This window comes from Glycine soja, chromosome 11 (assembly GCF_004193775.1).
Source record: "Glycine soja cultivar W05 chromosome 11, ASM419377v2, whole genome shotgun sequence".
NCBI lineage: Eukaryota > Viridiplantae > Streptophyta > Magnoliopsida > Fabales > Fabaceae > Glycine > Glycine soja.
The window spans coordinates 6,580,662-6,596,934 of NC_041012.1; the positions used below are offsets into that span (position 1 = coordinate 6,580,662).

Sequence of the window (16,273 nt, forward strand, 5' to 3'; positions counted from 1 at the left end):
CTAACGATTGCAATTTTTCTCAAGCTACTTTGTTTCCTAGCCAGTGTGATCACATTGAGCATAGGGAAAACTACAGTCCCAAACAGTAAACCATGAATGATCCAAGTTGAGGCAAATTTTTTGCTTCTTTTTTATGGCGAAGAAGAGAAAAGGAGGAAAAGAATTGAACTAGTGTGCACTTCATCATTTATCACTACTTCAGACAACCAATTTACAATTTTTTGAGTAAGGACCCATTATAGATGAGGTCCTGCATAAAGCCAGAAACATATCTGATACAAACAAACACCATATATGATGTCACACAAGAGAATAAATGGAGTTATCATAAATGTAGAATGAGTTAACCGAACAATTTTCATAAAATATTTTATTTCCATATTTTGCAAGGAACTAAAATAAAAAATAAATAAATCCGAGACCAAAAATTAAATTTAACCTATATATGATGTCAATTTGGAACTGCACGTGATATAAGATTTTCAACTTCCACTTCTCCTATTAGATTTTAGTAGAATACACAATAATATAGAGCGAAATCAGATGAAAAATTCAAGCACGGGATCTTTGAGATGTCATAATAATCATTTATTTTGGTTCCATGAACTAACTGCCTGCTCCTAATTCCTGTCTGTATAGACTTTTGAAACATTTAAAGTTTTTACAATTCTTAATTTCTATATGACTTAAGTAAAAAGGTAATCATTCAAGAATCCCCTCCCACCCTCCTCAAAGCCATGTAAAATATATTAATGTACATTTAGCTGAATCCTCTGAACACTAGGGTCTAGGGACGATACAGATGGTGTCCCATTGTGTAACTTTGGGGTAGATTAATCAGTGGCGAATGGCAACATATGTACATTATATTACATTACAAGTCTACTGCTCCATTCTGTAAATGTAAACAGATTTTGCTCCATGCTGCAACCAACCATTCTTTTCCTACTGATAAACTGTCAAGCCATCCAAGCAAGACCAAGACACTAGTTAATGTTTCTAAAATATCTTTGAAAGCATTCATCGTCCTTGCAACTTTTGTATATAACTTTGTACACTTCAATCAAGAGTCTTGGAAATCGACTTGCAAAGTAGTCATTGAATCCTTCCGGAACAGGTCCTATCAGTTCCTGATAAGCAAAAAGAAATAAATTAGAAGCCACACACATGTAAAGATGACCAAATCATTCCTGGGTTATCAGCATTGATTAATATGCATTATGATGAATTTACCTCCACAGGTTACATTCCCTGAAGTTTAATGAAATTACACTCAAGAGCCTCTCATTTTTTAACATTACACTGGCCTCCCTCAATTCATAAAGAAATCAGAAAAGTTGATATCAAAGAATCATAAAAATAGGCAAAGAAAAAAATACATTATGCTGGAAATGGGTAGAAATACTCCATCCTTCCTGAAAATTGCATTTGTATATTTCAGCTTAAGAAAATGGAGGTTGGTTCATTCTCCTACTAATGATGACCTTCAACCCTACCCATGCAATCCATAAATGATAAATCCAATCCAGTAACTACCCAATCATGAAAAACAAGGGAGATATGAAATAAAAAGCAATAAAAGGAAATGCACTTGGAAATCGTCTCATGTGATAAAACATCAGAGTTCAGATATGGTTTTAGTTGAAAATAAATTTTGAAGGACGTGAGTTTAGATATTGGGGGAATGTTGCAAGAGATGATTGTGAAAAAGGAAAATATTGTGGATATTGCAAGGCAAAATTATTATTAAAGTGAACAATTACTAAAACACATCCATAAAATATTCAGAGTTCACTTGGTGTAACTGGTATTAGGGATGAATTTGAAAAATGAAGTTTACCACAACATTTAGAGCTAATTTTGATCAAGAGCTACATTTTTTTCACTAATGCTAATTGCAACATTTGTTAAAGCAACATTGGATTATTTAATACAATTCTAGATAATGAGACTTTGAAAGTGAAGTAGTTTCATGGGTTTCACCAAGAGAAAAATAATTATCATGGGAAAATGTTAGTCCAAGAAAAAACCTGAATTTCTTGAGGCAATTCCCTGTAATGATTTAGCTTATTTCTCATGACCCTCAACAAGTCTCGAACACTGTCATATTTATATCTTCGGTAACGACCAATGTTAGTTATGAAATCAGGATCTAGCTTCTCATCCCATTTTGCACCTAAAGCCAGTGGAGCAATGCTTTCTAGTGCCTTCAAAAGATCAGAATCAATTTCTCTATCTTCAAGTTCCACCCTGTCACTTACATCACGAAGAAATGAAAGTCTCATCTCAGAGCTCCAAAAAAGAGGATGGTGCAATACTTCAATCGCCGTTAGCCTGACAATAAATGAAATAACTTCTTCAATGAATCACTTACTTGTGACAAGACAAACACACAAAAATATATAATTCCAGTCTCTCTACTCATTGAAAGTTCTCAGACAATCCCTCTGAATCTTATCATAATTTATGCAATTATATCTCATGTTAATTTGGCAATTGCATGCAACATAATCCCTTTGAAAACCTCCTACGGATAATTATTTTGCTCCAACCATACATCTGCATGCATGTGCAAGGCAATCACCTTTCCTCACAATTTGCATTAATTATACAGTAAACAAGGATAAAGTGAATAAGGAAACAAAGAAATATAACTATAAAATCAAAATACAAATCAGAATAATGTAGATCCTAAATAGGTAATATTTTCACCAAATAAGAGATTCAATTTTCCAATAAGCTTCTTGCTCTGGAATTCATTCATGGCCCAAAAGCACCATAATGAGTATCCATACATTTAAAGCAATGTCCAAACTGCTATTGGAATTATTAAAAAGCCAGTTGAAGGTGCACCGGCAGCACCATTAAATACAGATGTTTCAATAACTTTCATTAGAGAACCATAACAAATGTGTCATTAGGTCCATAACAACCTGAATGACTGTTTTTTGCATTATATTCAAGATGAATACCTCCATGTGACCATGTTAAATCACATCATTTTCATTTAACCCATTCTGACCAATTTTTGGCTCAACTTAAAAGAAGTCTGATTAACATCAGCATATATTCAACAACTCATAATACTGATTATTACAGATTTATCAAAATAGAGTATCGCTCTTCCATTTTATTATTTATATTGGTCAATTAAACTTTGAATACTAGAGAAAAATCTCAATTGACATTTCATACATGGACAACATCTAGCAAAATCAAAAGCTGGATTTTCAGAGGTAATAACAAATAAACATTTCATAAGTAATTCATAACAAGATGCAAATTATTAATATATATGAGAAGGTATAACTATTATCCTAAAACTGACATTGAATGAGAATGATATACCTGAGATCAGGGTTAGGGTTTAACAAACAAGAAATAAGATCATCAGCTTCAGGAATAAACTCCACTAAGAAAAGATCCTTTTGATTTTTCACAATATTGACATCACGCTCAAGACGTTCTCCAAATGGATGTCTTCCTGCAGTCATGCAGAAAAAGAGAACACAACCTAAACTAAATAAATCCACAGCTCGTGTTTGACGTCCTTGAACAAGTTGTTCCGGTGCTTGCCACCCTGAACTTCCACAGCCTACATGCAATTAAGACATTGATTGAACCTTATTGTAAGATTAAGAATAAGAACAAAGAATTGATTAAGAGCTAAGACCTGTAAATCAATGCTTCTACTCACCAGTAACAGTGTGACCCAAAGAAGACATATCCTCAAGAAGGCGTTTACTAATTCCCATATCAGAAAGCTTTGCACATAATGATTTTTCTTTTATTATCAAAACATTTTGGGGTTTCAAATCTCGATGTATTATTCCTAGTTCATGCAAATGAACAAGTCCAGAAACTACATCCCTGTGTTTCAAAATAAAAGTGAAAGTCAAGACGCTGACAACAGAAAATAAACAAATAAGTTAAAACAATAATGTAATAATTGAACCCTCATGTTTGAGCTCTACTAAATAGAAACACCTAACAACCTCCAATGACAGAATGACTTGACTCAACAAGAGTCCTAAATGGAAATTAAACAACACCAACCTACATATTCTTAACTTTTTTTGGTCACTTCTACCCTTTCTACCAATCTTTTACTATTTTATCTTTTTACCTCCATATGCCGTACTTGTGTCTTTCACATCCTACTGGATTCTCCTATTACAAGGTAATGCCCAAATTATTACTATCTCACCTTTTCTTTATGGGAGCTGCCAACCTACCACCTTAGATCTAGCTCCACATTTATGATAGATCCTTTTCTTTTCTCTCCAATTATAGAAATGCTACTCCACATCACCTTAACTAGGTAGATTTTTTTAGCCTAAAACTCAACTACCATATGAAACTTTAGCTTCTATAGCTTATTAAAAAAATGGTTTCTATAGTTCTATTTCTAATAGAAAAACATTAGGTGCATGTCAATAACAGAAGTTGCTACCCAAGTTGGCTACTACAGCACTCATCCATGGATAAGGTATCTCCCTTGTCTGCAAATTCAGGTAGTTCTAACAACTTTCACTCACCATTTTTACTAATTAGATGAGTGAAATATTACAACCTTTTTTCCAGCCTAAAAATGTGATACATCACATCCAGTGATAGTTGACTGAATCAGCAAACAAAGTGTTCAATATTTTCACTAACCTCATCAATTTCAGTAACAGAGATGATGGAAATCCATTTGCTTTCCAAAGATATTGCATATCATTCCTCAACTCCATTCGAGCATTTTTTAAAAAATTAGAATATTGATCCTCGCTAATTGTTGGGTTCTCTGATGTATCAGAGTACATATGAATCAAATCATCCAAGTTGCATGTACAATGTTCTAGAGCAAGATAAACAAAATCATGATCACATTCCACCCCATACCATCGAACAATGTTTGGATGTCTGTCAGATGCAATGAGATTTTGGATTTCTTTATGGGCTACATCATGATGAGCTTGGACAAGACGTTTGACAGCAACAACTCGGCCTTCATATGTCCCCTCAAAAACAATGGTACCATTGCTTCCCTTAGCAATTTCTTTGTTTGATACAAACAGTTTACCAATTCTGCGTCCATCAACTTGCATCTGTGTATATGTATCAGTGTTTGTCTCCATATGTGTTAGTATATCCTCCTCAGCCGATGACATAGGTTTATCCTGTCTGTTGTCAACGGTGATATTGTTCTTTACTGACTTGCGTGCTTTCTTCTTCTTAGGAGGAAAACTTTTTGAATTTAACTCCCTGTTTTGGTCTTTATTTGTAACCACCAAATAGTGGTAGAAAATAAAAAAGCCAAGAAAGATGGTAAATAACACAAGGGGTAATGTTGTTGACCATTCAATCACCTTTTTTGGATCAACTTCCTCTTGTGTAGTAATCTCCATAAGAGGCCGAGGAAGCATAGCTACATTATCATTGCTCTCATAGAAGTCGATTTTTTGTTGCAAAGAGGGCAAAGAATTTGATACGGGCAAAGGCAGCATCATATTACCACCCTGGCCAAGGATAAATCCATCAATTTCAGGTTGTGATGGAAGCATCAGCTCTGAAGTATGGAATGGGAGCATACCATTCTCTTGATAAATACCAGCAGCCGGATGTAACAGAAAATTCTTGCGTTGGCGGTAGACTTCATTTAGTTTCATGTCCCAACATGCATACGGCATAGCAAAATCTAAGCCACGGTCTACAACATACCCATCCTCTGGATAAAATGAATCCCTTCCAGAAGGATATTCATTATGTTGGCAAATTAATCTAGCCTTAAATTCAGCCACGTTCATAGTCCACAAAACTATTCCTGCTTTACCAAGAGATTTCAAAACATAATCGGTCCTAGTTATCTTGAGCAAGAACTCAGGTGGGTCCAGCTGTGCAGGATCAACAAGCTCATTATTCTTTGTAGCTGTAGCACGCTGCCGCCGATCATCATCACTCAACACCACATTAGAAGCATGATCAAGATCATAGTGCGTTCGAACAAGCACTCCAGTTTTCGCATCCACTTCAAACATAGTGTTTTTTTTGGATCCAAATATGGATGCTCCCTCCTTTGTTTCGGTAGGGGTTAAAGCAACATAATTTGCAATTGATTCAGAGAGTCTCTGCAGGCATGAAAAAAGTTTTAAACGCAACTTCTAGTTGAATAAACGGTGCATAATCAATCAAGAGTCATCAATTCCAATTACATAAAGGAGATAATAAATCAGAAACCTAATGTTTCTTAGTAACATCACAGGACCATAGAATATAAAAAAGCATTGACATATGACATATTTGATGTGTTATACACTACCGTTTTACCAAAGTGAGCGTCATGGAGGATTAATTCCCAGTCATCTCCGCATTCAATGAGACCGGTAACGTTGGGATCATTGATGGAAACACGATAGGAGTGGTGGTAGATTGGAGATCCAGTTGAAAAAGACCAAATGACCCTCGCAGAAACACTGTCCACCAAATACATAGTGCCATCGAGGGCAGCAACAAGTGCCGTGGCCGGTTTAACCGAGGAGGGGGGTAGAGAGGGAAGAGAGAGTTGTTGGGATTCTGAGGCGAAAAAAAAGAGACGAATTAGGGATAAGAGAAAGATTGAAACACGACAACACTTCATTTGCCTTGTTTGGTAACATCAAAACACTTCCATTCGCTGTGTTTTATGCAATGCCATGTTCTGTTGGGATCGCCCACCCCTCGTTTTCCGTCAAACTCTATACAGTTCCATTTATTTCAAGGTCCAATATATAATAATGTCAGTGTGATCATTTTAAATTAGAAAATGATCACAAACCTAAGAATAAAGGGCATGAAGCCCTTATTTCACAAGACTGAAAATAATGCAACGAAATAACCAAATACTTATACAACACATAGAACTAGAGAATGACAATTCCGTTCCTTATCATTTAATAATTTATCTTCCTTTTCAATTTCTCATAAAAAAATAGTGAAAGTTAAAAACATTATGAATAGCTAGCACAAACGAATAGAGAAAACAATGATACTAATAAAGGAAAACCGTTAATAAAAAACGTGTTAAAAATTGAAAAAGTAAGCAAGAAATTATCTTAAACAACGGTTTAGAATTTTTCTGTTTTTGGGTGAGCTTGGTCTTGATTGAATAATTTGAGATAAATATGTGGGATTCCACCATCCAAGGGTGCCCTATATACAATCTTGTCATCGATTCAGATCGTCTTCAATAAAAAATAACCGGAGAATTTTTAATTAATAAATTTTTAATCATTAGATTAAATTAGGGACTGAGATTTAATCACGTTTTTAACTTAATTTTTTTTAAAACATTAGAAATATCTTCAATTCTACCTAAGACAACATTAAAAAAAATTTGGAAACAATTTTTTTCACTAAAACAGTAAATTTTGAAGAAGGTCTTATATGACGAGATCCACTTTAAGTCGTCGAGTTAACTCGTTATCCAAAAAGAAAAACAGGAGAAAAAGCTAAAAACACAATATGATTGGATTAACACATTAGAAAAATCATGAGCCATTTTCATAATTTTATGTAAATTCTATTGCATTTTCTTCTAAATATCTCCTTAAGAATGAAATTTTTTAATTTCATTCACTTTTTTTTTGTGCACAACCGTAGATTAAAAATTTCATTCTTTTTTTTTTGTGCACAATGGTAGATTCAAACCTAAAACTTCATGTATATTATCCATTTACCCCAAACCCCTTGACCTAGTGGTTCTCATTGAATATAAAATGTTATTAAACAATATAAATTCGGTAAGACTAGTTTCTGAAATACAAGAAGAATTGAACTAAAAAATGAATAAAAATACAAAGAATCAAAATGGGAAAATGGCTATAAGTAAACCCTTTTTGTTTTGTTTCCAATGGAGAACTACATAAAACACAAACTTTTTTCAGTACCTAAAATACAATTTGTCCCTGTAGAAGGTTGCCGAAAAGGAAGACATGGGTGGAATTGCTAGATACTTAATTTCTGAATGGCAGTGTCTTGTGTTGTAGGGGAAGAGAAAGCCAATCACTTCAGTCTCCTAACTTCTATGTTGTGTGGCATGGGTTATATGTGACCTTGACTAGAACAAAAGTGGTGAAAGAAAATTGTTGTATAACATTGTCAGTCACACAGCCATTATATGTGTTTCTGTATAAAAGTGTTTAGGCAGTGAAATCAGGAATGAAGACGCCTTAAGATAGTAGCCACAAGAGGAATGTTGACCAGGCAGTGAGTGCTATGGCTGCAGCACTATATGTCCACAAGAGGATAACTGAACACTCTTCATTTCCTACTTCAAACAGCTGAGCCATTGTACCTGCATAATAATTAATATCATTGAATTTTGACAATAAGGAATCTATGGCTAATGAAAGATCAAGTGAATGTACTTCAATTAAAAGCACACATGGAAATATGGAATGAACTGTATCACTTACTAATATTCATAGCTGGTGGCATCGCATACTGCATCACCAGCACATATTGAAATAAAGGATCAACAGGGAGTAAGTCAAAATTTGCGGCTGCTCTTACAATAAACAATCCAATAATAGGTAGTAACAAAAGTCGAGCTATGATGATGCTAATGAGGGTCAAAGGTTTGACACTTGATGATTTCAAGCCTGCAATTTCATGACAAAGTAAGCTAAGCCCATGAAATTGATATAAAATAAAATAAAATAAAAAGCCGCTAGGATTTTTGATACCTTGAGCGAGGTTACCACCAAGCAAAAGGGTAATGCAAGGAATGGTCCCATTCCTGCAAAGCAATGAATTCAATCAGATCGATAACTGTGGTTGGAAAAGAAATGACACTGGAGAACGAATTTGGTTTCATGAGCAAAGATGCATACCCAAGTAATTGAAGAGAGTCTTGGATGACACGAAGTGGAGCATCGTCTCCTATTATTATGTTCCTTAGCCATGCAACCGCACCAAAGAGGAAACCAAAAAACTGATCATGGAATATGAAAGTAGATGAATGTCAAATTGCATTGATGTAGTACAAACTAGAGACTGAAAACCAAGAAACAAATCTAGCAAAGCAAGCAGAAAAAAAAAAAGGGAACTCACTGTTGCAATTGCAGGTGGTGACATTAGTTCTGCCAGAAGATGGCTCATAACTTCTACCATTCTATGCCAAGATGATTCTCTCTTCTTTGATACATTGGACTGATCTTGGTCTACAATCTGAAAATTCACATCCTGTTTAGTAACTAGTTGTAGTTGAGAATGTTTGATATATTATGGTCTATATGCATGCTTAATGGGATAGGATTATACTAATTATTGTTAATTTGTTACTAGGTTAGCTGTGAATAATCACTTTCATATAGATAAAATTTGATGGGGTGAAGAGTAAATGAGCTGCATTCATTAGACTGACACACCAACACCGAGTAAATGCATACTGATTTTAATTTTGAAAACCTTCGTACAGAAACAAGTAATATCCGTAGTGTAGTGCATGGGTTGTTAAGGTCTTACAATTTGGTTTTCAGTGTCACCTATATAAGTCGATGTTGGCACTTGTATTGTTGTGTCTTCACTGTCATTATCCTTGAGAAGGTGAGTTTCTGCATTAGCATCAAAATCTTTGTTGGGAACCTTTACAATCTCAGCAGCTTCCAGTGCCTTAAATTTCAAAGATCTGCTTTTTACCGTCTGGTATGTGTAGGTCCAAATGAAGATGCCACCAAGCTACAATTAACAAAACAAGCGAGTTAATAAGATACTCTACACAATAGTATGCTATAAGCAAATATTTTAAATGTAAATAGGATGTCTTACCGCCATAGAGAAAGATGCATAAGAGAGTGCATTATTGCGGCAAATATCACGTGCACCAAATGGGCCTCCTTTCTCATCACAGATAGCAGGGATGATTACAATAGGAAGGTTACCCATATTTCCTGATCAAAGTAGCATTCATGAAATAAGTACATTTTAGATGAAGGTTTTCTAATAAAATTAAGACACAGCTAGGAAGGAGTGAAAAATGAAGAAGGATTGGATGGGGATGGTGGCATAAATTTTACAATGTATTAAGACATGCATGATGCATCCATTTCTTCAAATTTTACCCTTGCTCAGCATACTATAACTTTTTCTATATGATACCTGATGAACATGCAGCAATAATAAGACCTTCCACTTTCAAATTGGGCTTCAGTAATTTTACAAGTATCCATCCTATAATCCCTCCAATTAAGAAGGTAAGTCCAACATTAACGGGCATAAACCACCTGCATAGATGGGTCAACATGATATGGTTTAGCAAAATCCATTAATACAAAAGAACCTCCAACTTGCATTCATAATCCATCAGTACTAACAGTGACAAAATGTATCAAAGTCAAAGTCTGTGCATTGTGTGTGATAATTAATGACGCTTATAACTATGTATTCTGCAGTGCCCACGAGGGAGATTTCTTAATTCCTCTCCTGTCCCCTAATTAAAAAGCTTAAAGTTCATTCTTAATTCTTCCTCAATAAGAATGCTCTTGTACATGTATTGATTGACATTATAGTTGATCGGTAACCTTTTATTTTTTTCATTTAGTTTTTTAGGCTTTTTATGAAGAAAAACAGTTCAAGAAATACATATTAAAAACAAAGATGTTATACGTAAGAAACCTTCTTGCGCCTAGCGAATACGAAATCCACGTGTTTATGTGTTAGTGGACAATGGAAACAAAAGTGATTGGCTTTATATGCAAACTTCGTGGACATGATTTGGCACTATTAGCTCTACGTTTGACACGTATCCTTTGTGGATACTGGATAGATGCCGAATCGAACAAGTTATAAGTACTTTTCTATTCAATAAGACTAGCAGAGGCAAAATAAACGAATGCATCAACACAAACACGGCCACATAAAATGAGTGAGATGTTTAGGACAAAGTTGGTCATTATAGTTTATTGAAAATGAGATTCACTGTTACTTCAGTCCTTAGATTTAATGATTTTTTTATTTATAAAAAAAGTCTTTAAAACAGTAATTTGTTTCATCAAGTCCTTATATGTATCCCAAAAAAAGTCCTTAAATGTAATCATTTATTTTAGGACTAAAGCAAGTGACAAATTACAATTTCGAAAACTTTTTTAGGATTTTGTTAATTCTAAATATTAAAGTCACAACAAATCATAATTTTAGAGACTAAAACTAAATATTTAACATAAATAAGTTTTGATGGAAAACGTATAGTTCTTGCTTGTTTGGTGAAAATTATTTCGTCGTAATTAGCATTTTTATAAAAATGACACAAAATCATGCCAAAAAAATTTAGAGTGGAAAACAAATCCATGCGTACCATGATATCATATCATCAAGTGAAACACTCTTGGCGAAACTGGAAAACACAAGTGAAGGTGTGAATATAACGAAAACAATCTGCAAAACAGGCAAACGAAAACACAACAAAAAAATGTTAAAATATACATGTTTGATTAGAACCATGCAGAGCTTGTGCTGCATTTGTTGTCTATTCAAAGGAATAAATGGGGAAGCATTGAGCAGGTGTTTATTCATTAATTAATCATTATACATGTTTAATATAACATTCATCTCTTACCTTGTTCAAGGCTTTCCGAATGTCTGGTGAAAGAATATTATCGAAAAACTGAGTTGCCATCAAAGCTCCCAATGCACTGATAAGTAGGACTTGAATAACTGGCATAGAAGCCACCTCCAATAGTTCCAGAAAACCCATCTTCCTTTGCTTTTCTTGTGCTGATCTATGTCTTCTGTTTGCCGCTTATTATTACTTCTGGACTCTGATTTTTGCTTTTATATTTTTTTTTCCTATAGGATGAGTTAACATGAAAGAACAGAGATGAATCATTAGAATCCAAAACCAGAAAAAAAAAAAATGTGAAGTGGGACAGTGACCAATAACTAACAAGTGTTGTTAAGTAGGGACGGATAGTAAGTTCAAGTCCAATCACTGAGTGCCAATTCAGTATATAACTTGTTGATTAACAATTTAACATGGTATGTGTGTATTTTTCGGGCAAAGCCAAACACAGACCAACACATTGAACTCATCAGCATGCCTGCGTTACTATATGTAATGTCATTGCTTAGCTGCAACACTCCCTTTATGACTATGTAGATTGCAGAGTAGGTGCTGGTTGAAACTTTGATTCCTAATTCAGCAAGATCTCTGAAATCAAATGAATCTTGTACGTAGAGACAGAGACATGTGTCCGTCTCCAACTTGAATAATTATTTTCAATTCTTAATTAAGCTTCACAGAAAGAACTGCAAATTGCACTTCACCTGACAGTGACATTAAGAATTTCTATAAGTCGCAGATTCTTAATTACTGAAAGTATTAGCCTACGTCCGCTTGCACAAAATTGTTCAATTGACTGTTTGATAATCAAGTATGAGAGTTTTTTTTTTTATTTGTGATCATGGATGTATGCATTAGACGTTGGATCAAAGATTAATTTTATTTGTAATAGGTAATTATGTTAGTCCATAAAATTTTACACGTAATAAGAAATCAAACATAAATTTTTTTATTAAATAAATCATTTTCGCATACATGTGAAACGTATTATAATCTTATATTATTTTTCAACACTTTGATTAATCAATTAAGAGATATTATTCCTTCATATCTATTCTCAAGGAACTAGAGAAATTTTAAATTTTCAAATTAATATAAATCAATATGATAATTTTAGCAAGTAAATATACTTTTAAAAAAAAATGTTTATGATTAACGGAAACTGTTTTTTTTTTGCGCTTCAATTATTGACAACCGAACAAACATATATATCGTTTAGATTTGTCATCAAAGCTGGAAAAGATGATAAGCGTTATGCAAGAGACAACTGTTGTCTAGCGTGATTCATTGCTTGAAAGTAGAAACTGAAGATAATTCTAGAGTTTCAACCGAGTTCAACGTTTTGTGTACTTGCACCTTAATAATTTCGAAACTTTTCCCCACGTTAATTGTAACGTCCGTCTCAGATCCCGCCTCCCCCGAGTAAGGTTTATTCCATGTTTATGCCTTCAACACCCACTGTCGGTTGACTGTTGTGTCGTTTTGTTAGAATTTTGTTCCAATAAGTGAATGATTGATGGCAACACAAGAAAGAACCAAGCACGAAGCCAGGAATTTATTTGCAAATAATTTTTTGCGAAGTTAATCTAAATTGTTGTTTTAAATGGTTTCATCGGATTTATAATTCATTTGTTTTTAATTGTTTTTTTAATCAATTGGTACAATAAACTTATGTACTTAATTTTTGGAATATATAGATGAAAGAAAAAGAGAAATAGAGAAAAAAAAAAGTAAACGATAAATATAATAAATGATACGGAGTATAATGAAAAATAAAAATAAAGTAAAATAAATAAATGAATAAATATAATAATAACTATTCCCGAAAAAGGCCAAAATAGTAGATACCACCCGGCCCTCCACCCCAAAAAAGGCAAGCAGTACATTGATTATGAACAATGCTAGCTGTGCATTATTAAAGTGATGAGTTTTTATTTTATTTTGATTTTGTGTAAGAGACTCACACATTTATGTTTCTAGCTAGTGTGGTATAAAACCTAATTTGGATAAAATAATAACATTACCGTATATTTAGGATGATGGCACTACGCTAATTAATACCCAAAATGATATGAAAGGGGTGACAAAACTGCAAAGTCATTAATTAAATGGATTATTTATGAAGTAAATCTTGTCGCCCCCCCCCCCCCCCCCAAAAAAAATATATATATGTGTGGTGCAAAATACATCTAAAAACAACAAATTCAATAATTTAGAAACAACGGACGAAACTTGTTTGAACGAACATTTTTATTTATTTTTAAGAAGCTCATGACTATTCACGTATCTGCAAAGTTGTCGTTGTAAAGTTGTACTATAATTGTATTATTATAAGAGGAGGTTTCGTAAATATTCTGACTTTTTGGCTGCTATGAATCAGAATAAAAAAATATATATTTAACTGCTAGCATGTTGTATTATCGTATTCATATTGACAATCTCCTTTCCATAATCAGATTCAAAATTCAAATCTTAATTAACTTTTAGATATAAAATAAATCATGCTAAAAAAATATTTGTTCTGTGTGTATTCATATTCATGATCCCTAACAAATATTAGTTAAAAAAAAAACCTCCATTCCATATCAATTTGTGGCCTCCAAGCTCCAGGTTTTTAAGTAAAATTTCGATTTCGATTAGTGGAGTATTAATTCAGACCGTGAATTATTTGGAGTAATAATGTGCATATCCTTTTCACTTATATAATTAAAATTTAATTTTTCAAATTTATTTAATTAAATTATATTTTGAATATATATAATAATATTTTATTGAAAATTAATTATTATTTAAACTAAACTAGCATTTTATTTTAAAATAATATTTTATTAAATAGAAAACATTAATAATTGTTTTTCTTAATTATGAAAGTTATATATTTATAGACTAACCCAAATGGAATAATTTAATTTTTATCATTTCAATTCTAACATCATGTCAATAGTTATATATACCTATTAAAGAAAAGTCTAACCCAATTGATTATGCATGGTGTAGATGTTATAAACCTCTTCATCATTAATGTCATTCATAAATCAGCCTCCTAAAGACTAGTAAAGATTTTAAGATATAATTAATTTTTTTATCTCCTTTTTTTATTTTACTCCCTAGTAAATATAACTCATGATAAGACAGGGATACAAAAAAATATAGAGTAAACATATATAAGATAAAATAAAAATTAAATATATAGATACAAATTTTAATAGATATTTTTTCTTTTTATTTATGAATCAAGTTCAACGAATCGAAATTATGTTTAAGTTGGTCTAGTTTATTTTCGGTCCTACTTTTTTTTCATTTGTATGTAGATATGTAATTGACATAGGTATATCCGTATATGGGTAACAAGCATGCCCCCAGTGAAAATGCTTGCCCCATAAAATTGACAAAATGCAAACACGAAAGCTAGCTGAAGCACATTCTAAGTGGATCGAAATTAAGAATATCTCAGCAGCCGACATATATATAAATGAAACGAATCATCTTTTATATATGATCATATAAATTATCTGGAAAGAAAAAACGTAGAAGCTAGCCTCGCCGGTGGGCAGCCAATCAATCAGAAATTGAAAAAGTAATTGATTACTGATTAGGCCACCAATAACTAATAACTAATACCAATACGTGCATTTGAAATGAAAATGATAGCTTTCTGAATCGAAGATGCACTATATATAAATGAAAGATGAGAGGGAAGAGATATAGTATATATAATGGTAGTGCTCATGTATATATGTGAAAGAGAGGGCGACGTATAAAACCTGGGAATCAGAGGCTGAGTTCAGAAATCTTGAGCAAAAGAACCACTGAGTTTGTAAGGAGAGAATTAAGGGACGAAACAAGATATATATTCGCCTCAGAGGATTGAGTTTATACGTGGCTTGTCTTCCATATATATATATATTGACAGAGAGATTGTTCTTTCTCTCCTTCAACTTTGACCAAAGCCAACTAGTCAATTGGTAAGCACAATAAGCAAATAGGACCAAGTTCAATTTCATACTACTATGTATGTTCATGCTCTCCCGTTAATTATTTTGGAGGATATGTATACATCATCTTCTCATCTACACGATGGTTCCTGGCTATATACACGATGGTTTCTATGATACATGCCAAGTAATAATTAATATTTTAATTTTAATTAAATGTTGGTATGAGTAATTAATATTTTTAATTAAATAATTTTTTTTATAGAGTTTAATATTTATACATTGACTGAGTATAACAATTTTACATTATTATTTTATCATAAATTATCCAAAAATTATTAAACTTAACATATAAATAAGTTGTGATTAAATGATTATATCTTTTACGTCATAAATATGTATAACTGTTTGCACTGTATAATTAATATTTTAGTTAAATGGTTTTATGAGTAATACTTATGAACTTAATTGAAGGTTACCTCAAATTTAACTCGGTCAAATATGTTTAAGATGGTCATGTACGCATAACTAATTATTAAGTTCAATAGGCTCAAAAATACTTGCTAAAGAATAATTAACACATGGGAAAGAAAAGGAAGAAGGTCCTATAATAACCTAGAGATAATTTAAATATCTCCAAACGTTCTCACCTATCATAATAACCACTATATCTCATAGAAGTTTATGATTATATTTTACAAGGCATTTTAGTCAACTTTTAAGGATATATTTCACAAAACTAACTTAAAAAAATTAG

At 32.8% G+C, this 16,273-nt stretch overlaps 2 protein-coding genes across 5 annotated transcripts; both read right to left on the bottom strand.

The window, feature by feature from the left end:
- Positions 1-544: 544 nt before the first annotated feature.
- On the bottom strand, positions 545-6,801 carry LOC114376379 (serine/threonine-protein kinase/endoribonuclease IRE1a-like). Of its 2 annotated transcripts, none has more exons than XM_028334474.1 (6): positions 6,305-6,801; positions 4,660-6,113; positions 3,698-3,870; positions 3,349-3,595; positions 2,031-2,334; positions 545-1,130 (listed from the first exon to the last, which is right to left on the bottom strand). In XM_028334474.1, the coding sequence occupies exons 1-6, from the start codon at positions 6,620-6,622 to the stop codon at positions 987-989; spliced, it is 2,640 nt and encodes an 879-aa protein (XP_028190275.1). In that variant the 5' UTR covers positions 6,623-6,801; the 3' UTR covers positions 545-986. The 2 variants fall into 2 exon arrangements, with proteins under 2 accessions (XP_028190275.1, XP_028190276.1); XM_028334475.1 differs by having other exon boundaries at positions 6,313-6,447.
- A 921-nt stretch (positions 6,802-7,722) lies between these two features.
- LOC114373805 (protein PIN-LIKES 7-like) lies at positions 7,723-15,607 on the bottom strand. 3 transcript variants are annotated; one of them, XM_028331351.1, is made up of 12 exons: positions 15,346-15,607; positions 12,035-12,285; positions 11,579-11,808; positions 11,318-11,397; positions 10,123-10,247; positions 9,793-9,914; positions 9,490-9,702; positions 9,076-9,192; positions 8,856-8,956; positions 8,709-8,761; positions 8,439-8,624; positions 7,723-8,317 (listed from the first exon to the last, which is right to left on the bottom strand). In XM_028331351.1, exons 3-12 carry the CDS (start codon positions 11,714-11,716, stop codon positions 8,193-8,195), a joined length of 1,260 nt encoding a protein of 419 aa, XP_028187152.1. In that variant the 5' UTR covers positions 11,717-11,808; positions 12,035-12,285; positions 15,346-15,607; the 3' UTR covers positions 7,723-8,192. The 3 variants fall into 3 exon arrangements, with proteins under 3 accessions (XP_028187152.1, XP_028187151.1, XP_028187153.1); XM_028331350.1 differs by lacking the exon at positions 12,035-12,285; XM_028331352.1 differs by lacking the exons at positions 12,035-12,285; positions 15,346-15,607 and adding an exon at positions 11,907-12,028.
- Positions 15,608-16,273: the final 666 nt, after the last annotated feature.

Coding starts and splice junctions, on each gene's coding strand:
- LOC114376379 (XM_028334474.1), bottom strand. CDS start 6,622: ATGAAGTGTTGTCGTGTTTCAATCTTTCTCTTATCCCTAATTCGTCTC. Junction 6,114..6,304: donor ACGCTCACTTTGGTAAAACG/GTAGTGTATAAC, acceptor TCATGCCTGCAG/AGACTCTCTGAATCAATTGC. Junction 3,871..4,659: donor CTGTTACTGAAATTGATGAG/GTTAGTGAAAAT, acceptor TTTGAAACACAG/GGATGTAGTTTCTGGACTTG.
- LOC114373805 (XM_028331350.1), bottom strand. CDS start 11,716: ATGGGTTTTCTGGAACTATTGGAGGTGGCTTCTATGCCAGTTATTCAA. Junction 9,703..9,792: donor ATGCATCTTTCTCTATGGCG/GTAAGACATCCT, acceptor TGTTAATTGTAG/CTTGGTGGCATCTTCATTTG. Junction 9,193..9,489: donor GTGACACTGAAAACCAAATT/GTAAGACCTTAA, acceptor GTGAATTTTCAG/ATTGTAGACCAAGATCAGTC.